This window comes from Hemiscyllium ocellatum, chromosome X, assembly GCF_020745735.1.
Source record: "Hemiscyllium ocellatum isolate sHemOce1 chromosome X, sHemOce1.pat.X.cur, whole genome shotgun sequence".
Lineage (NCBI taxonomy): Eukaryota > Metazoa > Chordata > Chondrichthyes > Orectolobiformes > Hemiscylliidae > Hemiscyllium > Hemiscyllium ocellatum.
Window position 1 is genome coordinate 19,393,421 of NC_083453.1, and position 22,968 is coordinate 19,416,388.

At 45.1% G+C, this 22,968-nt stretch overlaps 1 protein-coding gene across 4 annotated transcripts in view; it reads left to right on the top strand.

Annotated features, from left to right (window-relative positions):
* asic1b (acid-sensing (proton-gated) ion channel 1b) overlaps window positions 1-22,968 on the top strand; it is a 912,521-nt gene that overhangs the window by 847,676 nt on the left and 41,877 nt on the right. For all 4 annotated transcript variants that reach the window (XM_060820899.1, XM_060820900.1, XM_060820898.1 and 1 more), the window contains one exon: window positions 12,736-12,792. In XM_060820899.1, the coding sequence (XP_060676882.1) occupies window positions 12,736-12,792 (57 nt within the window). The remainder of the gene's footprint in view (window positions 1-12,735; window positions 12,793-22,968) is intronic.

Below are 22,968 nucleotides of genomic sequence, written 5' to 3' on the forward strand. Positions count from 1 at the left end.
CAGTCCCATTGAAGTGGATGAGGGTAACACAAAGGCACTACTTTATGGCAGCCAGTAGCCACGGGTAAAACAGATGTGCACGAGCGTCTTACTTTGTAACCCCCTTCCACATGGCCGGTTCTGCCCAGGGAAGGACTGTATTTGTAAACACAATTGAATTCAGGTTTCCTGGCCATTCTCTGTCTTTTATCCCCAAATGTTAAAGATTGTACTTTGGCAGGAAGTTTTCTTTGTAAATAAATGAACAATGATTTTAATCTGTAGAGTGTTGAGCATTATTCATAGAAGAGTACGTCCAACGTGATGTGCTGGACACCAAGATTCATAGGATACACCGCACAGAATCAACCACTCAGCTCATTTGCTCCGGGCCAGTGGTTATACTCCACAGGGGATTCCCCCCACCCTGCTCTCTCATTCAAGCAGTGTGTCTTTTCTGTTCTGTCTATCTCTTGCTTATCTTTAGAAGTGGAAGCATTCCAGAGGGCCAGGCTGTCCCTGCTGCTAACCTGGCCCCCAACTGAGCAAAGTGGAATGGAGGATTTCTCAATGCCTTTTTCTTGGGTAGCTCTCTCGTGGACCTAACATTGCGTGGCCACTCCAGTTGGTGCTTCCTTTGTGCCAAGTGTACCCTGCCCTATTTCAGCTGTGTAGCCGGCATGCCTTTGGGTTCTCCTTCTGCCAGCTGCCATCAGACTGGCAGTGATTTGACTGGCCTCACGTTTCTGTGAGCCTGCTATCACAAAACACCATCCCAATGGCAGGCAGAGTGGAAACCTTTCTGTTCACTAATGGAGCTCGGAGATCTTCCTCAGTGTGGACATCAGCCTATTTCCAAGTACCTTGAAACCTGCCTTCAATAGGCTTGGAATGTAGCATCTTCAATGGGAACACATCTGAAAGACCTGAGGGAAGTTGATTTTTCCCAGGCAAGCTGTGATCTGGAATGCATCGCCTGATAGACTGAATGGCCTCCATTTTGTGCTGTGTCATTCAAGCACTCTCAAAACTGCACTCTCCACCTGCACGCTAGTGGGCTGCACTGAAGATAGCATTTTGCGTGTTTAGCAAAGGGCCAATGAAAATGCCTGACAAGGAGGAAGAATCCACACCAGCTGGGACAGTTTGCATTGTATGATGTAGTTAAGGCACGTGAATTGTTTGCAGGTTCACATTCATCCTCCATGTTCACACTATTGTACAGCAACAGGCCTGTCTCTCTCTCTCTCTCTCTTTGCATCTTTGCCTCTTCTTCAGCCATGATTGACCCTGGGTTCCCTCCCTCTGACATGGCAGGGCCTTGAGAAAACATCAGTCATCCTGGGTGTGAGGTGACCAGAGAGGTCCTGCAACACCTTGACTTGTGAATTTTTATACAAAGAACTAGAAGCGCAGGATGAATGCAGGTCTTATTGTGGACTACGATGGAATAAAACACAAGGGTTGAATCGTGCATTTTATGGTTAAGTGAGAGTTGAGTCGGTTTTTTTTATGAAGGATTCGCACCACAAGGTATAGTGAGATTTCTCACGATATCTTACCAACTGTGTCTCATTAACTACCGACACTGCCCCTAAGGTGTCCCATTTGTCCAATTCTAGCCACAGCTCACTGCGTGGAGTTCCTGGATGAACTGGCCACCCAGCGAATATCTGCCCAAAGACCAGCATCCCTTGCACCAGTGCCATCTTGGAAAAGCCAGTTGTGCACCTGGACAAGCCCTGTACAGTTCCTGATTTGCCCAGACACGGCAGACAGGGCTTGTGGACAGCGACCCTGGGGACCGTGCTGGATGGGGTGATACAGACTCGGGACGCCCTCTTTGCCTGGTCCAACAGAGAAGGCCATGGCACCAGGCCATGCCAACCTGGTCGGAGGTTACCACCCGGCTCAGTGCAGTTTCAGTGTCTGGAGGAATGTGCAGCGCTGCAGGAAGAAGGTCAGTGACCTTCCCCACTCCACCAGTGTAAGTGCCACCATCTTCTCTCCAATACCTCACACTCTCACTGTCTCTCTCTGCTCCTGTACCCACCTCCCACCCAGGCTCATGCACTCCCACTCTCTATTGCTGCAGCATCTTCCCTCACCCACTGTCACCCACCCCAACATCGCCAACCCTGCATGCCCACACACTCACTGAGGGCACCTGTACCAACAGTAACAGCTATGCCACCCACTTCCATCTCCCCATGGAGCGTGCCCTGAGATGTTGATGCCCAGTATCTAAGATGGAGACTGTTCAGTGTGGGCAGTGAGCTGAATCCTCCAGGTGCTCCCTCTGCTTTCCTTGTGGAGAATTCTCCACGTCTAGATCATTGGGTGAGTTTGTTAAAATAAGAAGCTGAATATTACTGAGATGGGTTAGGCAGTTAATAAGGCATTTAAACTGTAATCTCCCTTAATTGGCAACTCGCTGCTGCCTCGTGGGTGACTCACCTCGCTGCTCATCAAAGATGGAGTGAAATGCTCCCAACATCAAGCGAGGCCTCACCTGACTTCTTGTTGGTTAGGCCCCGATAAGATTCCACCCTAAATATTTTAATCTGCGATTTGTTCTGGTGTTGGCTTCTTTCATTCTACTGCAATGTATAAGATGTTAAAAATACTTGCTTCACTCGTTAAAATATGGATTAGCTGCAGTGTGATTCTTTTAGTTGGACCTGTCCTGCAAAGGCAATAGAGCTGCCTTACAAAACCTTTGATTAAGGATTATGAGAGGTCAAGTATTTCAGAATGGTACTGACCTGACGTACTGCAAGTGGACCTTTTCCCAGTCCATACATTCCGGTGTCCATCACCTGCGCGGAAGACAATGTCTCATTTTCTCTTGAATGTTCAGAAATCAATTCCAGATCCGTTTTACTAGCTAAGCTCTCAGAGACTGGTTGACCTTGCTCACAGATTAACATGCTTGATCGCGATTGGAGCAAATTGACTAATTAGTCACAATGCAGAGGCCTTAATTTTGCCTTGCTCTGAGCCCCGCTCTCAATTTAGCCTGAAGAATCTGTACAAACGGACATTCACATATTTGTGGTCAGTCCTGTGGATTTGCTGGGAAATATAGAATGAGCATCACCGTGTTGGTCAGAGACAGAAAATGTGACCATTTACTTGAACTTGTTTCATTTTACACAGAATTCATCATCCGTCACAGTCGTAACTACCTTAACGAAGAGGGATTGGGCACTTGTTCCTTTGACTGTTAATTCATATCACTGCCTTGAAAAATAATTCCTTCTGGTCTACAGGACTCAATTATCTGTTTCCAAATCAAACTGGGTGCAACTGTGATTGGATTCTATGGTATTGTTAATGGTTATTAAGAGGAGAACTGACAGCAGCAGAGATAGCAAACAGATGCCTTTTTTTGTCCACTTTTGTTCACGAGGGCCTGTGGCAGCAGAACTCAGAGAGTACTGCAGCCAAGCAATTAGTTCTCCTGATCACTGTTTCGATCAGCGTGACCTTGAACCTGCTGGCACTGACCTCGTGCTTAAGGTCCCAAGCTTTTCTGTGACTCAGACAAATGTGGCTTTTGCACAAGGGTGATGGGCAGCATAGGTGTGATGTCCTGGGGCAAATGGGGCTACACTCGGGTAAATTGGCAGAGAATAGAACACGCTGGGCTACTGCCTGGGGAACCAGCGTGAGTTGAATAGCCTCTTTCTGTGCCTTAAAAGGTTCTCAATCAATTGGTTCAGCCTGGCTTGAGCCATTTTGGCCACTGCCCCCTAGCGGTGAGTTTTGGAAATTACCGCTACCTTTTCACCTGAGAGAATGAGGGGCGATCACATTGAAGCCCGTGAAATTCTGACAGGACTCGACAGGCTAAACACAGGAACGCTGCTCCCGCTGACCGGAACCAGGTGTCACAGTTTAATGATACGGGGTAGGACAGAGAGGAAGAGGAAATTACTTCACCCAGAGAGTGGGGAGTCTGTGAAATTCTCTGCCAAAGAAAGCAGGTGAGGCCAAAACACCAAATCTTTTTCAAGAAGTAGTTGGATATAGTTCTTAGGGCTAAAGGGATCAATGGTATGGGGAGAAAGTCGGAACAGGGGACTGTGTTGGATGATCAAGAGTTGAATGGCAGAGCAGGCTCAAAGGGGCCGAATGGCCTAGTTCTGCTCCTCTTTTCCACGTTTGTCTGTTTAACCTGCTGGAAACCTTCAAGTTGCTGATCAGTTATGGTCGTTCATTCTTTTTTATGTTCTGTTATGTTGCCAGTTGGGCAGCTGCCACAGCGTGAAAACATGGCATCAGGGGTTTGAGTACCAGAGACAAGACTTGAAATCTTTATTAGGCTTTGGAGATGCTACACTTCAGAAAGTTGAGGAACATCGATGTCAAATATAAGGTTTGCGAAAGAAACATGATTGACACTGCAGCTGGGCTTATCACAAGGTCAATTCTCCTCTTAATAACCATTAACAATACCGTAGAATCTAATCACAGTTGCACCCAGTTTGATTCGGAGCTCCCTCTTTCTGAACCTGGATTGGCCCACAACTGCAAAACACCAACTCTGACTGACCCCTTGTGTTCTCTCTGAGAAAGGTTTCAATTTGTGATGAATGATGAGCAGTCTCAAGACATGGATTAATACTTTTGAGGAGCTTGGTTGAAAAGGTAGCCAAACTCTTTTTGTTAGGATTAGGGCATAGGAGATTCACTCTGTGCCAAATCGTGCAGCACTATTCTGGGGCACTTGTTCTTTTCTTATTATTCGTGGGACAAAATGTTCCATTCACCATTACTGATGACCCTTACGTTTATAAGTGTGCAAACTGCCTCACAATATAAACTGGGTGAGCAATAGAAGGGGGAGGATGTAAAATGGAGGTAAGTTGCATAAACCTTCAAGCACTATGACCCGTTACACAAAAATCAGACAGATCATTGAGTACAGGAGTTGGGACATCATGTTACAGCTGTACAAAACATTAGTTAGGCCACATTTGGAGTACTGCATACAACACAGCTTGTGCTGCTACAGGAAGGATATTATTAAACTGGAAAGGGTTCAACAAAGATTGACAGGCATTTAACTGAGACTCGAGGGTTTGAGTTCTGAGGAGAGGCTGGATAGGCTGAGACTTTTTTTCCCTGGAGTGTTGGAGACTGAGGGGGTGACCTTCTAGAGGTTTATAAAATCATGAGGAGCAGGGATAGGGTGAATAGCCAAGGTCTTTTCCCAAGGTAGGGGGAGTCTACAACTAGAGGTTTGAGATGAACGGGGAAAGATTTAAAAGGGGCCTGAAGGGCAATGTTTTCACACAGATATGGAATGAGCTGCCAGAGGAAGTGATTGGAAAGATACAATTACAACATTTAAAAGATATTTGGACAGGTCCATGGATAGGAAAGCATTAGAGGGTTATGGGCCAAGCACAGGCAAATGGGACTAGGTCAGTTTAGGAAACCTGGTCAGCACAGACAGGCTATGCCAAAGGGTCTGTTCTCAGGCTGTGTGACCCTGTGCAGAATACAGGCTCAAGGAGAACTGATATAAACATACAAGGACAATACAGTCAGAAATTGTACAAATAAAGGCCATTTAGTCCCTTCTGTTTTCAAGCCAAATGCCAGTCCACGTCCATGAAGATTCTCAACATCTGCAAAGGTGAAGCAACCCGATGCCTCTCACCTCATTACCCATGTGACCGGAATCAAACAAAGGCAGCCAACTTCCATGGGACAAAACATTCTTGAGGCAGGGTTTTTTTTAAGTCAAGAGGCTTATGGTCATTCAAGGATGATAATATTAATATGAAAACTAGTCAATAATGCTCGATTCTATGACTTGCCAAATGAAACATGCTGCATGCTGTGATGGATTTAAAATCCAGGCAGAAATGTCTTAGTTTAGACTTTGCTTCTGTCACCCTCAAGTGAATCACCACAAAAACTATTATCGCAAAGCAATTACATTCAAATGCAACAGCCTTATTGCCAGGTATAACTCGGACATTTACAGAGGAATACAGGGAGTCATTCGTGGTATCAACCCTTTCATCGAGGCCGGTTTGTCAGACTGTTTGTTCAACATCCAATACTGGATGCACAGCAATGTCCTCCCATTTAATATTGGGAAGATCAAAACCACTGGCCTCTCACCCCTCTGCAAATGATATTTCCAAGCTATCAACTCCAATCCTTGCCATTCTCTGAATCACACTGTTGGCTCCCTTGGCATCCTATTTGGCAGTGAGCTGAGCTATCGATCCCAATTCCACACTGACCTATGACTGAATTATAAACAGTTACACCCTGTTCTGCTACTTTGTATGGTACTATCTGCCTGTAGAGCACGCAAAACAACACTTTTCACTGCATCTCGCTACGTGACAGCAACAACAAATCCAATCAAGTAAAATCAAATTGTTTTCAGGAAAACTGACAATTAAGCTATCAAGTTATGACATAAACATGCCAGGCTCACTGTTCCCTTTTAGAAAGGTAATCTGCTATCCTTACCCCAGTCTGGTCTCGCTGCGACTCAGACCCAGAACAACACTGTCAACTCTTAGCCACCCTCTGAGATACCCTAGCAAGCTGCTCAGTTGGATCGAACTGCTATTAAAAATATACAAACAAGAGCACCAAGATCAAAGAAGGAAACAAAAGATTGACCAGCCCAATGTCAGAATGGAGAGTATAACAATCTGGAAAGCTTGTACAGGCTCGGGATTTTTCCTCAAGAAATTGGGGGTGGGGTGGTTTGTTGGCAGAGGTTTTTAAAGTGTGAGATTCTGAAAGTATTTCCACTTGTTAGTAACGCTAGACACATGACTCAGCAGCAGTCTGCTATTTGCACAGACCCAACGGAAACATTCTTTATTCAAATTGACCTTGACGTGATTACGATTTCTCCCCTTTTGTGAAGCCCAATGGGTTTGAAATTCTGGCCGACCCCTACTTGAACAGGTAAGCGAGCATTGTGTAAGGATGCTGTTTGCTGCACGCTCTTTCAGGTGAGGGCTGGAGCTGTGATATGACTGTGACAGAGCTTACCTTGTATCAAAGGCATGGCCTTGTCAGAGCCAGAGTGATCTCTCTGACTCGATCCATTTGGCAAGCGATGGAGAGGACGTTCCGAATGAGCCAGGGTTTATTTACATCTAGTTTCTCACCTCAGTTGGGAGATCACAGAGTGGTGTGGAAAGGGGCTGAGTGGGGGGAAGGATTTTTTTTCTTGTCTTTCATTGTTCATGTATTTATGCACTGCAAAATGGCTCCCTCACAGCTCTCTGGCAGGATGTAGAATAGGTGCAGATCCTTTGACGCAGAGCACAAGCCAATATCATGCTCCCTTCTGCACGGCTGCACCCATTTCTCTGGACACTCAAGGCTTGCTTGGGTTTAGAAAATGATCTTTCAACCAGAGCATGCTGGCAGCAGGAATCCATGCTGCAACCAAAGCACCGACATTTCCTGGCATTGCAATGGCAATCTTTCTGTCGTTCTGGCGACAGAGGTGGTTGACACAGTTTGGTATCCAGGCACTGTGCCTGCAGATAAGAGGAGCCCAACATTTCTACAGGACCTGGAGCAATCCCGCAAATCGGCCAAGGTAGGACCTCCTGCCGTGACTTGCTATTCAAGATACACAGGGAAGCAATGTTACTTTGCATGCACTAATGATATTTTGAAGCATTTTGTGTATCATAACAGAACAAAGTAGAAGGTCGCGCCAGAAGCCTTCACCTCGGTGAGTTCAGAGGCCCTTTCAGGATTGACCCAAAGCCATCCCTACAAGGCCAGGCAGCTGAGTGATGCAATACAATGGCGCAACATGGGCTGCCCCCTCACCCTCATGTGGGTGATCCGGTCCATTATTAGCTGTTTGGTGTTCTCCCACCTGCTTTCGTCACAGGAGAGAACAACCCCTAGCCGAAGCCAGCAACCCCTCTCCTTCCCCCTCTTCCTCAACCCAGCACTCTTCAAGGTTCATTTTGAGGAGGTCACCCTCCAGATCATTGGGTAAGTGGACACCCTCTGAACCACTGGGCACTGAGTTTGGAGGTGCTTCCCACTCCACCCCTATGCACAAGTGGTTGGTACTTTCTTGCTGAACTCTTCCTACTCAATGTTGTGAACCAGACCAAACTCCCCTCAAACTGTATGAAGCAGATAGCCTGGACCCTAACTTTGTCTTATTTTAAAGGCAAATGCCAGGCATTACGTTCCAGATACAAATCTGATTCATCAAGTGACCAGTCTTAAAGCAAGGCATACTTTATCCGTAGAGTTAAAATACAAGAAGAAATTGGAAAACTTAACTCTATTGGAAAACTTAACACCAGAATTGATTATTTAACTACTAAACAGTAACCATTCCAATATAGTAATGTCCCATAAACACATCCCTTGGCAAAGGCACATTCAGTAAAATAATTAACTCACATGCAGTTCTTCAGTTCAGGAGGAAAAACATAAAATGAAAACTCAGAGTAGCAGGGAGACACATATACAGCTTCCAAACTCCAGCAGCAACTGCTACTGAAAAACTCTCACTAAAAATCCTGGTTCTCTGGGAGCTTGACCCCACCCTTTCAGGCTGATTCTATTGTTCCAACCTCAGAAAAAAATTCCAAGGTCTCATTAGCAGTTTGTGGGCTTTGAAGCAGACTGCTTAGCACCTCTGTTCCTCTTTCTTCCTAAAACAAAGGACAAAATACACCTATGAAAGCCATAGTATTGTCATGCTCTGACATAACACAGAACAATATGCAATGCCACATGATCTCATATGTTGTAAGCTGTTTTTTCAACACTCACTGCTTTATACAGCCTGTGTTCCTCTGCTCTAGTGTTTCTCACTAGAAAGCAGGGCCCAGTCGTTAGTATCTCAAAACAAGCCCAATTTCTCAGAGCATCTACTGTCACTCGCTCTTCCCTTCACACTCAATAACTCAGGTTCTTTCACTCCAGGGAAATGTCAATGTTGAGCTCAAGGGGGCTATTGCTAAACTGATTCCTGCAGCATCATTGTGCGGTGGTGGGTGTTCATAGAGATGACCAAGGACCTTGAGATCAGGGTTGTAAATGCCACCGGTTTTGCGTTTTGAAAGAGGATGCTTTCTGGGCACAGAAAAACGCTTCAGCCATTGGAGACCGTGCCAGCCTTTATCAGCCGATTGCTGCATTTCTGCGTGTTATTAATAACAGATGGATTCGCTGAACTGGCGACCAGCCTAAAAATGGTGGCACCTTCATGTATGTCTGTTGTGGTGCCCATGGGCACAGGCCTAACTTATAATCATTGGCATCTCTTGCGAATGTTCAGAATATTACTGCAGGGACCTTGGGCTCCAGGCTGGATCAGACTTCTCTCCAGCTGCTTGGGGATTACAATGAGATAACCCTTGCTGGGCCTTATATTTCCAACCTGTGCCAACAATTGTGTTGGCATTCTGACCCATAGTCGTGATGAGGCAGTGCCCAGTGGCAGGGCACAGTTGGCATCCATACAGATAAAGATGGAATGTCTCAGGACGACGACACATTTCACCTTCAAGCCACCCTACTCAACACATAGCAGAAAGCCTAAGCAATGCCCGGGGCATAGGGATTCCAAAGAGGCGTCCATAATGCATAGCACCCAGCTGCTTCAGAGACTCCTGCCATGATGGGATCACATAGAAGGAATGAGAGGTTAGGCTGCAGAACACCCACACGCCACATCAGGGTAAATTGACTACCCTCAACAGGAACCACAAACCAAATCAGCAGAGATTGCAGTTGAGCTACACCACTGTCCTACTCCTACCCGTTTGAGTGAAGCCAATCACTCATTTGTTTTCAGGAATGAAAGGTGGTTTACCCACGTGCAACATTTGTCCAGAGTGTGTTCTTGGTGTGATGTTTAATAAAGTATTCTCTGGTGATCAGAATGGATTTATCAGCAATGTATATACAGCCAAGGCCAACACAATTAAAGTTGTTTTGTTAAGATTAGAGTGGAGCTGGAAAAGCACAGCAGGTCAGGCAGCATCCGAGGAGCAGGAAAATCGACGTTAAGGGCTCCTGCCCCAAACGTTGATTTTCCTGCTCCTCTGATGCTGCCTGACCTGCTGTGCTTTTCCAGCACCACTCTAATCTTGACTCTGATCTTCAGCATCTGCAGTCCTCACTTTCATAAAGCTGTTTTGTTGTCAGCGTGAATAGCTGAAAGCATACTGACAAGACGGGGGGACTAGTCAATCTAAGACGAGGTTTTGTCAATGAGAGCCTGGCCTCGTTCGCTAGCAGGCCACATGTGGTCCTTCAGGAACTGGATTCTGCCAGCCTTCTCCTCTGGATGCTAGGCTGCATTGTCGAGCACTCCCTGGTCAATCAAGCATTGTCTCTAGGCATCAGCGATCTTTTTAAGTGACAGTTCTGGTCACTGTATCAACCTCATTCTATCTGTGCTTGGCCCTGACTATCGCAGAAGTGGTGGGGCTGAAGAGGGTGTGCCATCTTGGTTTGAGACTACCAAGGGCTTCATGAAGGGGCCTTAAAATAAAAGGTGTCTTCTGAGTGCCAGGGAAGCAACTTTTGCCCTCTGCTGTTCCTTGCTGATAGTTTCTGGTGGCATCGAGCGGTGTGTGGAGGAGCCCTTAATTTCACATTGGTGCCATTTCTGATGCCCTACTCTTTGGGGCAAACCCTGGCGAGCTGTCAGGCTGCAGCAGAGGGCACTGTGTAACAGCCTTCCCTCTTCATCGGAAGCAGGAAAGAATTATCAAACAAACCCAAATAATTGCAACCCAGCCTAATGATCCTGTTTCCATGGCAACAGGGAGTGGACACCTCGCCTCCCATGCCATCCTTTCTTTACTACTTCCACCTAATGTTCCCATAGTCATACCCATGGTACAGTGTGCCAGCTGGAAACCTAAAGCCAAAATATGGTTCAATAAAAAGCTGGAACAGTGTCGTACCTCTGCTACCTCCAAAAATCAGATCAAAATGGCAACTGTCCTGTAAATGCTGGTGCATGATAGACAGAGATATAGCAAGGACAATACCTGCACAGAATTTTGATCCTCGTCCCCATTCGCACAATGAGAAACAACATTGGGCCACATGTTCCAGTGCGGTTGGCAGATACGTTCTCCTCCTGTCATGACACTTTTCCCATCTCTTAGCCTCACTGTTTGTCTGCTTCCTTGTGTAAGTCTGCCCTCTGTTCCCATCTGTAAAATGTACACACACCCAAGTTGTGGTTCCATTCTGTTCAGAGTCGTTTACTGTGTCTCTCTCATGCTTTGTTGTTGTGTTTGCATCTCACATATTTTCTTCAGTTTGGCTCACTCATTTTGTATCCTCATGACTCCTTGAGAGTTTTTTTATGTTCTCGTTGGTGAGCATCAGCAAAGCATTTTATTTCTAGAATATTCCTCTATCTACTACTTTAATTGAGACCTGTCTATTATAGATATATTGCATAAAATATATAGCATAGAAATAGGCCAATCAGCCCAACCGATCCAAGCTGATACTTACCTGAGTATCCTCCCTAGTTTCATCTCAACCCTATTTCTTTCTCGCTAAGTTGTTTAACAACTTTCATCTGAATGTACTTATTGGTATATCTTAGTGTATTGTCTGCAAAAGGTCAGGAACTAGTTAGCCTGGAATCAATTGGATGTGGAAGTGTTCCAGTGGACAATATTTACAGCTGTGCTGGAGAATCAGACAATGTCTAACAAGACACTGACTGGGACTGTCTGCTAGCCCACACCATGGCAAGTTAAAGGCAGAGAGCTCTTAAGCTTTACATTTTTGACAGGGGAGGACCAGAAGATAATCAGAAGGCATAACATCTATGCTACTCTCAACCACTCTGACCTTCCACATTCTAACCCTTCTCAACACAAAGTTTCTTGATTTCTGTGCTGGATTTATTTGTGATTATCTTACATCAGGTTTGGCCTGTCCAGCAATTCTTCCATGATTTGAACACCTCAGTCGGCCATTCCTAAGGCTTCTCTTTTGTAGAGAAAAGAGTTCTAACCTGGTCTTTCCTGTTTGATGTCCCATTTTGTTCTAGCTCTGTAAACCATTTATCAGATGTTCTCCATATCCTTTTCAAAATGTAGAAACTAGAACTGTGCCCCAACTGTAGGTGAGCAAAGCCCGCTTTTGAATTCTGTTTTTCTAGAAATTGTTGTCATCCTCTGCCTGATTGAATTGGGGGACGGGATAGGTTGAAGCATCTGACTGTTCTTACACTGAAATTAGAAGCAGAAGAGAAGCACATTAAGTGTTTCCTAAATAATTTTGGTCAAGGTCATTTCTAACCTCTTCATTAAAAAAAAACACTGCGTCTCTTTTACCTTTGAATTTGCACTATTTTTCCCTCTTTGAGAGTCGTAACTGTAAGAGAGGGTCAAATGTGTGCACGAGCAGAGGCCCGGAATAATCGCATGTCTTTTCTGCGCGGGTTTTGTGGGGGATGGACACAGTAAATGATGCATCATGGGAACATTAGGGAGAACGTTGGCGGGAGCAGGCCTGATGAATTCTAACCAGCTTCTCTTGCTCCTTGGAGGCTGTGTGTGCTTATTTTGTTTAGTCTTGCAACTCAAAAGCAATTTTTCCTCAAAAGGTTCCTTCAAGGGCATTTTCACCGTGAAACATAATTGCAATCATTAGAATTTCATGGATGTAAATAGGCTCATTAGGAGACATTTGTGCATGCGTACAAGTTTCCTGACTGCTAACTTTCTCCTCTGTATTTAGGTGATGCTCCATATTGTACACCGGAACAGTACAGAGAGTGTGCAGATCCAGCCCTAGGTAAGCACCTCTTGTGTTTTATTAAGTCTTTCTGGGGTGAGTGAAATGGTTGACATTGGGTTGTTTGTAAGGGGCTTTTATTCACTCAACCAGACAACGTTTCTTGTGAACAAAGCAAGCTGCCCTTAAAATAAGGTAGATAGGCTGTTGTGAAAATGGCTGCCCTAAGGTGAAGGGTCTTTTCCTTGCTTGCTATTTGTGGATTCTCAGTTAATAACCTTGTTCTGAGGACACTCTGGTTTGTCTTTGTTGCAAAGCTGGGAATGTCACTTCAGCTTAAACTGCATGTGTCACTCGGATTGCCATCACAAACCTATCCAGCAGTAAGTAGATGTAAAAAGCGACAGTAAACACTTTGCAATTTCTGTCAAAAGACAGGTTCATGTTTGAAGAAGGCAGTAGTGCGACTCTGGAATGGAAAGTTCCAATCTAAACACCAGCCCATTTTCTTTTCCCCCAGCTGCTGATTGAGCTGTTGTTCAATGCCAGTGTCTTCTGTTTTTTTTTTAATCTCAAAGCCTGGTTAATCTGGTTCATACTTTCAGCCAATAATTAATGCTTCAGATCTTGAACAGTGTGCCTGATCAGTGGGGTGGTGATGAAGGGGCAAATCCTTATTCTCAGGTCAGAACAGGCAGCCAGTTCACCCAGGCAGCACTTTGTGTAAGTTGACACGGACTTGGAAGGATGTGTCAAAAGTGGATGTCTTGCCAAGTTATGCTTGGGGCCAGCTAAAATGAGAAACACTTTGGTCAAATTCAAAAGTTTGCGTACAGCTTTGAGCTCCATTGACAAAATCATCTGGTTACCCATGGCTAAGAAATAAGTTTTGAAATCTCTGACCTCCTTTGGGTTGGCAACTTGTAGTTGGAGATAACCCTGGATGTTTCATCAGATGACTCTTGTGTTGCCAAATGTTATGCCTCCATCCACCATCAATGGTCACACAGCATTTCCATCCTCTCAAAAGAACACCAAAAAAAATCTTCTTTTAACCTCCAGATGATTTTTTTTCCCATACGTTGCTTGTAATCAAAGATGTTAATCTTTTAACTCCTGGAGACAATTGAGGAAGCCCAAGATTACATCTCCATTTTCATGGTGATGGTCCAGTCACTCAGGATTGGCATATACCAGGGTGGTCTTGCCTCTTTCCAGTCTATTGCAAATAAAATGGACTGACCTACATCCAGCTGAGAGTCCATTTTCCACTGGCCTTTGGAGCAACACAAGGCCTTACATGGTCAGCTGAGTGGTAGCAGGTTTTCAAATAGAGGAGGATAAAGCCTTACCATGCTGCCCTGGGTGACTGACTTATGACAAGATGCCTAGGCAGTACATCCACTGCCCCCACGTGCCATGACATTTGCAACTCCCATCTCCTGATATCTTGGCATTCACCAAGCCACCAACTCTCTGTCGGAGTCACAGAGTGATAGCTCTGTTAGTAGACAGAAGGAGGTCATTTGGCCGTCCGAGTCTGCGCCAGTCTCCAAAGGGATAAATCACACAGTGCCATTCTCGCAATGCAAATGTGCACACCATGTTAGAACAGGAGCCCAGAGGCCCATGTTTGTGAATTTGGCTTCATGTTTTCTGTTAAGGAACTCTCAAAACTTTCAGTTCTTTTTAAAAAAAAAGTGGATGACACAAAGGCTATAAGTGGACACTCTCTCTGTTGTTATTCCTCTCTGACTCTCTCCAATCACCTGCTACTCGCGGCCATATTCTGTAAGCAGGCTGTTAGAGCCTACTTGCTCAGTGTTCCGCGTTGTCAAATGTTGCCTCGAAAGCTGTACTGACTTGTTTTTCTTGTTCCTCGCTGTAAGGTCAGGCTGGATGTGAAGCGTTCACAAGGTAGCCACCGGAGCAACTGTGCTGGAATGCGGTGCCCAAGCAAATAGTGCCTTCTCGTCCGTTTGGGCAGATGTCAGGGTACCCATGCGCTAAGCAGTGCCCATTACAGGTGACAAATGGGGTTGAAGGTGGGTAGAGGGGAGGTAAATACAAGTGAAGGAGAGCAGCCAGCATCACTTGGCCTGTTAATTTGCAGAATTGATGTGTGCCAACTTGGGCATGTTACCTGGCACATGTCAAGCACGTTTCTCTGTGGAGCTGCCAAGCTTGCTACTGGGCGCAGTGTTCCTGTGGCAGGGGGATTGACTGCCCAAGCATGAACCAATGGCGCCAGCTTTGAGGAGACCGGTGAAGATACCCTGCAGATATCCTACTGTGCTCCATCAGGAGCTCAGAGTGCACAGCACTGCAGCAGCCAGTGGTAGCCATCAAGCACAGGTAATTGTTTTGGTGGTCGTCCATGTTTTTTTTGGCGCTCGATGTTGGTTATTGCCATTTCACCATCCCCTGTGTTCCGTGCCTGCAGGTCTTGCCAACCCGCTTTCCGCTGGCAAACAAGCTGGGGGGATGGGGAGTGAACGAAGAGTGCATTGGTGCAGTTCATGCCAACGTTCGCCTCGGGACATGGACCTGAGTGGAGCACAGCCAGACGCCATTGGCCGCACAATGGCAGGACGTGCGCTGCGGATGGTAGGAAAGGTGACAGGAGTGACCACTAGTTGCACCTCTTGCATGGACAGAGTGCAGTGGGCTAGCGCAAGGGGAGTCTGCCCACAGTCTGCTTGTGGCCATCAGCCCAGTGCTAGCCAAAGAGAGAAAATCAAAACAGAAAGGAATCAGATTTGCGATTGTTACATACGGACAGCACATTAAAGTAAGTGGCAAGCTCTGCACAAAAAGCTTGCACTGCTTCTATTGGACAGCTACATTGTTCCCAATGAAATATTGTTCTGACAACCTACCCTGTGCTGGTTGAGGAGTCACAAGTAGAGCTCCACAGTAGATCCTTGGACATAGTGGAGTATGTACGTTTCCCTTCAGAAGAGCAGTGCCTTCCTATTCGGCCTCACATTGAATTAGCTGCAGAGTGCATTACTCAATCAATGGTGTTGGTGGTGCCAACTGCAGGGGGGAGACACTGTTGGCTCAAAATACTGCACCACAAGTGGGCACCAATACCAGCTCACGCCATGTCTTGGGCAATTATTAGTGCCCTCTTACTGCCTGTAAGTAATTACCCAATCCCAGGGTTGCTTGCAGTCCTGCCACCTTTTATAACTTGAAGTCCTCTCATTGGATACCAATGTCAGTACAGCAAGGGCACACCATTCTTGCATGCCCCACCTCTTCTCGATGCCCAGGTGGACCAGTTGTCGTCGTTTTTCTCTTAATGGGGCCACCAAGTTACTCACTGAGCAAAAGCAGCCACTGCAGGTACTTGGCACGTGCGCTGCTTTGCGGTTTTCTGACAACAAGACCGCTGCTACACAGGAACGCTTTGAAACGAAGGTTAGACGTGACTCTTGAAAAGTGAGTGACATTGCTTGTTGCATTTATTTCAATCAAAATACTGCAGCTGGGAGAGGAAATGCAACAGCAAGGCATAATGCATGAGTAATAATGTGCAATACAATAACAGCATGCAATGCAGCAGGAAGGGCCAATGCACAAGCAAAGAATTGCATTGCAAATGCGACATGGTCAAATGCAGCTATTTGGGTGTGATGCAGCAGTGGTTATACAAGAAAGCAGCTTCAAGGTACATTAAAGCAACATTGCTTGATTTTTAAAAAAGCAGTAAGGTGCATTCAGTCGAAGCAAATGCAACTCGAGCAAATGGAACTGTCAAAATCACAACATGAGAGCAAGTTAGAATGCTGTCTAAGCAGGCAATCTCAACAAGTGCAACACTGCAGCAGCAAGGTGCAATGCATCAATACAATACACTACAATGTTGAGAAATAATACAGCCGAACAGGTTACAGTGCAGTTGTACTAACGGTGAAATACAGTAACAACTATAGAGCTGTGATAACAAGGCAGCAAAAAAATGCAGTGCATTAACAAAGTGCAATTCTAAAGCATTGCTGTATAATGCAAGAGCAGCAGGTTACAATGCAACAGCAGTAATAAGGTACAAAACAGCAGCAGCAAAGAATAATGCAACAGTGAAAACATGCAATGCAGTAAGAGCAAGATGTAGCAAAGAAAGCAGACAGCAATGCAAGGATATTAAAATCACAGCAATAAGGTGCAATACAGAAGCAGAAAGTGCTAAGCAGCAGCAATAGAGGACATTTCAGGAGCGAAATATTGAATAAAGGCAGCAAGCTGCAAGGCAGCAGAATTGAGCATAATGCAACAGCCACAGGCAGCGATACCAGCACAATATCGTATCGCTGAGTAAATATAGCAAGGAGGCAAAAGCAGCAGGATGCAACACAGCAGCAATGAGTTAAAATATTACCAAACAGCTGAAGCAATGTGCAGTCGAACAGCAAATAGCCACAATAGAACGGCAAGGTAGTATGCAGCAGTAATGTAACACCAACAGGCTGATGCTCAACAACAATGAAGTTGAACACATCAGTCATAACTGGGTCCAATGCAGCAGAAACTGTAATGTCAGCACAACAATGTTCAATGCGTTTGCAGCAATATGCAGCAGAAATGTAGAAGTAAGTGAAGTGTATGGCTGCAGCAACAGAATGCAATATCTTCACAAAACATAATACTCCATTTGCAATTGGATGCTGGGCTGAGGAACTGCAGTACAATACCACGGAAAAGTAGAATGCAATCAAATTTTAAAGCAGCAGTAAGTATTATAAGGACCATTGCAAGGTGCAATGCAGCTATGAAAAAGCGCAATGCAGCAGCAGGATACCACACAGTATGATGGAATGCAACAGCAGCAGTGTAACAGTCGCTGTGAATTGCAATACAGTATACAATACGGCAATGGAGTCGGTGACAAAGCAGCAGAAGCTGCCTGCAATGCACAGCAGCAACAAACTGCAATATCTAGGACACACTTTGCCAGCCTTTGCAGACACTCCAGTGATAATTAGACATGGCACCATAGCAATAAGTACAAGGGTTTAATGCAGTGTCCACTTCAACTGCTCATTGCAACTGCAAGTACACAGGCAAAACATGCTGAAAGCTAGCCCATTAACGTGACTTCTGACTTGCTTTGGTTGCAACTTTGTATTTGTGATGTGGGTTGAGTTTTGTAATTCTCTTTTCCTTTCTCAATCCCCCTTTCAATACATCCGTAAGGGCATCCTCAGAGCCTGGAGAGAGCTGGAGTTCATCCTCATGGAGATTGTAGTGCTGCACAGATAGACAATTGAATGACGAGGTGGACACTGCACTGCACTGCACTGATGGGAAAGGTGCTGACAGAATGGTGATCGTCTTCGAGATTAGTGCCATGACACTGTCAGGAATTCAGAATCTATTTAAGGCATGGGTAGTTCATTGTTCCAAGTCCTAGCTTTTAAGATGGTCCTTTGGGTTATTGACGTATGTATATTGAACATCCCAATGACCTGCTCTCAGGAGGAATGTGTATGGCAGATGGTAGCTTCATAACAGATCAGGAGAAGCATTGTATTTCTCATTCTTCAGAGCACCTTTGTCCTCCTGGGCTTGTAAGGAAGAAGGTGGAAACTGGGAGTAAGTGGCTTGGATTTGATCTCCATCTCCAAGATTGGCTTAAGGATAAATGATAAACCCACTGAAATGACGTCCAACCTCAGGAGCAGTGTGCCAGTGACATCCATTCTATTTGACATCTTCGTCAATGATGGATTGGATGTCATTTGTAAAGAGCTGTTTTATCCTACATATTTCTGAAGGAATTCTTTTGACTGTTGGTAGACTTGGCTGTGAAACTAGTGGGTTGCATTCACTATAGTGCCTTTGCAGAGCTCTGGCTCACTTGGGGAAATCCAAAGTACTCATTGGAAACTCAAGGGTGTCTGCCCCAATTGTTGACTCCTGTTAGTATCGGTCCCTGAATTCTGGCTTCAACCTAGAATCTACAACCTAGGCTTCTGATATCAGACTGAGAAGGAGTGAAGGGAGCTCTGGCCCTTTGATACATTGCTGAAAAGTGATGATTTATGTAGGTCGGGTAAGCTTGTGGCATGTAAGGGAAGGTCTCCGAGGCATGCTTTGAGAGAAATTGTGACAGAAAAGGTGAAATAAGAGAGAAAGTTTTGATGAATGCTGAGCTATGCCCGACATCCCAGAAGGGCAGTCTTATGCTGCCCAGGCAAATAATGGTAATCTGCTCACAGGATTTATGGAGAGCTGTACTGTTCACTATGCACAGCATAGGCAGTTCTTGTTGTCTGTCTTCTACAGGGTGCTCAAATCTTTGCACTTGGTCATTGTCTCTTAGCCAGCTAGTGAGCAACTTGAAAAGTGTGATGGGTGCAGCCATGTTGTAAGTGAGGCCTCTGTGGGACTATATGGGCTGAGGTTCATCAGTCTCCGATTCAACTAACCCCCTAATGTCCAAACCTCCCCTGTCCTAATTATTTGTGCCCTGGTCTGTCAAACTGTGTGGGTGCAGCTGATTAATCATCAACAAAGTCCCCGTAGACACCAGAGTGTCTTTTGGTGGTAAGTAGCCTACTGCCAACCTATTGCCAGCCTATCTGGACCCAGCTGTAGGAAGAATATTATTCAGCTGGAGGGGATTTGGAAGAGAATTACCAGGATGTTGTTGGGTCTGGAAGGGTTGAGTTATGAAGAAAGGCTGGGACTTTTTTTTCACTGGAGCCGGAGGAGGTTGAGAAGTGACCTGATAGAAGTTTATAAAATAATGAAGGGTATAGATAGAGTTATTGGAAGTTGCATTTTCCCTAGGATGGGGGAATTTCAAGACAAAGGGGCACAGTTCAAGGTGAGAGAAGAGAGATTTAAATAAATACATGAAGGGCAATTTTTTTCCGCAGTGTGGTTTATTTGTGGAATAAACTTCCTGAGGAAGTGGTGGTTGTGGGCACAGTTACAGCATTTAAGACATTTGGATAAGGACATGAAGAGGGAAGGTTTGGAGGGATATGGGCCAGGAGCAGGCAGGTGGGACTAGGTTAGTTTGGAATTGTGTTCAGCATGGATGGTTGAACTGAAGGGTCTGTTTCCGTGCTGTATGACTCTATGACTTTAAGAAGGTTGTTCGGAGTAAGTACTGAGTATTAAGTAAAGGGAAACTCTGTAGATTCCTCAGTGAGTGGTCACGGTCTGTGGTGTTAGCTGGAGTGAACAGGCCAACCAAAGACATGGAACACAAGAACATGCCATTGCCCAGTAACCATGTGAAAGAAAGGGCAAGAGAGACAAGGAACAAAAGGACAAAGCAGGAAGGGATGAGATGGAGAGGCAAGGAAAGGAGAAATGAAAGAGGGAAGAGAGGATGAGCAAAGTATGAGATGGGGAATAAAAATGATCGGGTTGATGGAATTTTTTACTTTTATTCGTGGGATGTGGGTGTTACCAGCGAGAGCAGCATATATTGCCTGTCCCTAATTGTTCCGATGGACAGTCAACTGCATTGTTGTGGATCTGGAGTTACATGGAGACTAGACAAGGTAAGGATGGCAGATATCCTTCCTGAAAGGATGTTGGTGAACCAGATGGGTCTTCACAACAATCAGCAGGGATTACTTGGTCACTGTTAAACAAGCTTTATTATCCCAGATTTTTATTGAATTCAAACTTCTACCATCATGGGATTTGAGCCTGTGTCCTGACAACATTAGCTTGTTGGGGGATGGTTCTGTGTTACTAGCCTCGTGACATCACCACTGCACCACTAATGTAAGTGAGAGGGAGGGCATTTTTCCTTTTGAGTAGCTAGGTAGCTAATCCACAATACGGGTTCTGCCTCTTAAACCAGAAAGGGTTATGGAAGGATTATGGGCTTGGGGGACTATTGGTCCCTTCCCGTTTACACAGGGCTATTGCTGAAGACTTGATGGCAGCTTCCCAAATGGATGGGGGGAGCACGTTCAGGCAGTGGTGATTTGTTGAAAGTGTACAGGTCAGAATGGAAGTTCAGCTGCCTGTGCTTTAGTCACTGATCCTTTTCTGAAAATGTGTTGCTGGAAAAGCGCAGCAGGTCAGGCAGCATCCAAGGAACAGGAGATTTGACCTTTCGGGCATAAGCCCTTCTTCAGGAATTATGCCCGAAACGTCGATTCTCCTGCTCCTTGGATGCTGCCTGACCTGCTGCGCTTTTCCAGCAACACATTTTCAGCTCTGATCTCCAACATCTGCAGACCTCACTTTCTCCTCACTAATCCTTTTGTTAAGTTTATTCTGTACCTCTCCCAGTGGGCCTGAATGCATGGTCAGGCATGTACATGAGCACTTCAAACTCAGAGGTTACGTGCAAGCTCGTGAGATATCAGTGATGCAGTCTTGCATTGTCCCAGTTGACCGTGCCAAGCAGTTGGCTAATTAGCCCCAGAAGCCACATTCTATGCATCATAATCAGTTGTCAAAAGAAAGTGATGAGATGGGGAAAAGAACCAACTGCACTCTGTCCAGCAAAATTAATGCTTTTAAATTGCCCGAAAGGGACTGCCCTCTGCGAGTGTCACTGGCTACAATGCCATAGTTATCATCCACTTTAAGCCAATTGACAGTCAAACAGAAAAATAAATCTGCTGATCACACGTGGCTCTGTGTATAGTAGTTAGAATGGTCCCATTGCAAGTCTGAGAACATGGTAAAGTGAAACAGCGGCTCGTTCAGAGGTGTGAGCATGCAGAATAAGGAATGGCACCATGTCAGCCAAACATTCGGGATTTTGGGGCCATTGTCTGTTGGGAAACTGGAATGGAGTGATGGCACTAATGTGGGAAAGAGGCACGTGGAGTTCGCCCTCTCCTAGCAAACCTGGAAGCCTCTTGTTTTACTTCCGGGTGCTCCTGGCAGACCTCTGTGCTGCAGCTGGCATCATCACAAGAGGTTGCTAATATTTCAAAAAGTAATGTGATTGGTTACATCTCTCCGATGGAGACAGCAAAAATTCCCCTTTTCTTCACAAAACAACTGTGGAGGAAAGAGAGAACCTTGATTTGAAAATCCTGAATTTGCGCTAGTCGAGTGTACTTCAGTTCCAGGGCAGCGTTTTAACAACATTTTAACATCAGTGGGCTGTGACCTCTTGGCCATGCTGCAGTATGGCTGCTGGAAGTGGTTGAATTCCTGATGACCGAGGTCAAGTATACTGTATTCAAGACTCCTTGTCTTGAGCAAATCTTTATGCAGCGCATTATTTCTGTCACAACAATGTTGTGACCCAAGTTGGTATAATATTTGTTGTCACGTTTCGATCACCGCATCAACAATGGTTGCTCAAGCAAATCTTTATTGAGGCAATGACCCTTTTAAAGCGGAATTAAAAGGATCAAACCTGTTCCATGTCAAACCTGTTCCATTGCAGTACTCTGTGCTCCTCTTGCTGTTCAATTGTCTGTCTCTCTGTGCTGATTGTTATTTCTCAGTTACTTAACTTTAGCCAATTTATACGTTCATGTACATTTTTAAAAATAAGAATTATAGGTAAACTTAACAGCAATTTAACTTCTTGTTCCTGTTTGAATGGAGACTGTGTGAGCCAGAATGCTATCATAGCGAATAAGTTTTGTTCAGATGTTAAGTCTGTGATGACCCATTACCCAGAATTCTTTGCAGGTAAAATCAAGATGTTGGTTAGCTTCCCTAAGTAACGTGTACTCTGCTCTAAGTAAACTAGCAAGACACAATAATTCAAGCAAAAAAAATTGCTGAAATGTATTTCTTATCCAGCTCACTGTTAAATGAAGCAGGTATTGTGATGTTTAATTATTATGCCTATGAGTTTGAGTTATGTATGATGTTTGCCAACTTTAAGCTGAATACTTCACTTAGAAGGTTAAAATTCTTCCCAGATGACAGTACCCATGATGGCACTGAGTCACAGTAACGAGGAAAGCCCCGGGTTTGATTTCCAATCTTGTCAGCTCTCATTTGAGAGATGGTTTTGTGAACCTCTCAGAGGGAAAATCAGTCATACCCTCTCTCCTTGATTGCTATGCTCCCATTCCCACTGCAAGGTCTACCTGTGTTGATATTAAGCGATAACTGGATTGGATTTGTTTGATGCCCCCTTCACCCTAGTCAGATTGTCAGTGAACGCATCTGGGAAGAATGGTCCACTTGAGCATGGTGCCAAATGCCAGTGCACTGTACCCCACTGTACCCTAGTAAGTGCCAGTGCCACCAAAAGGGGAAGTTGGAGGAGCAGATCATTTG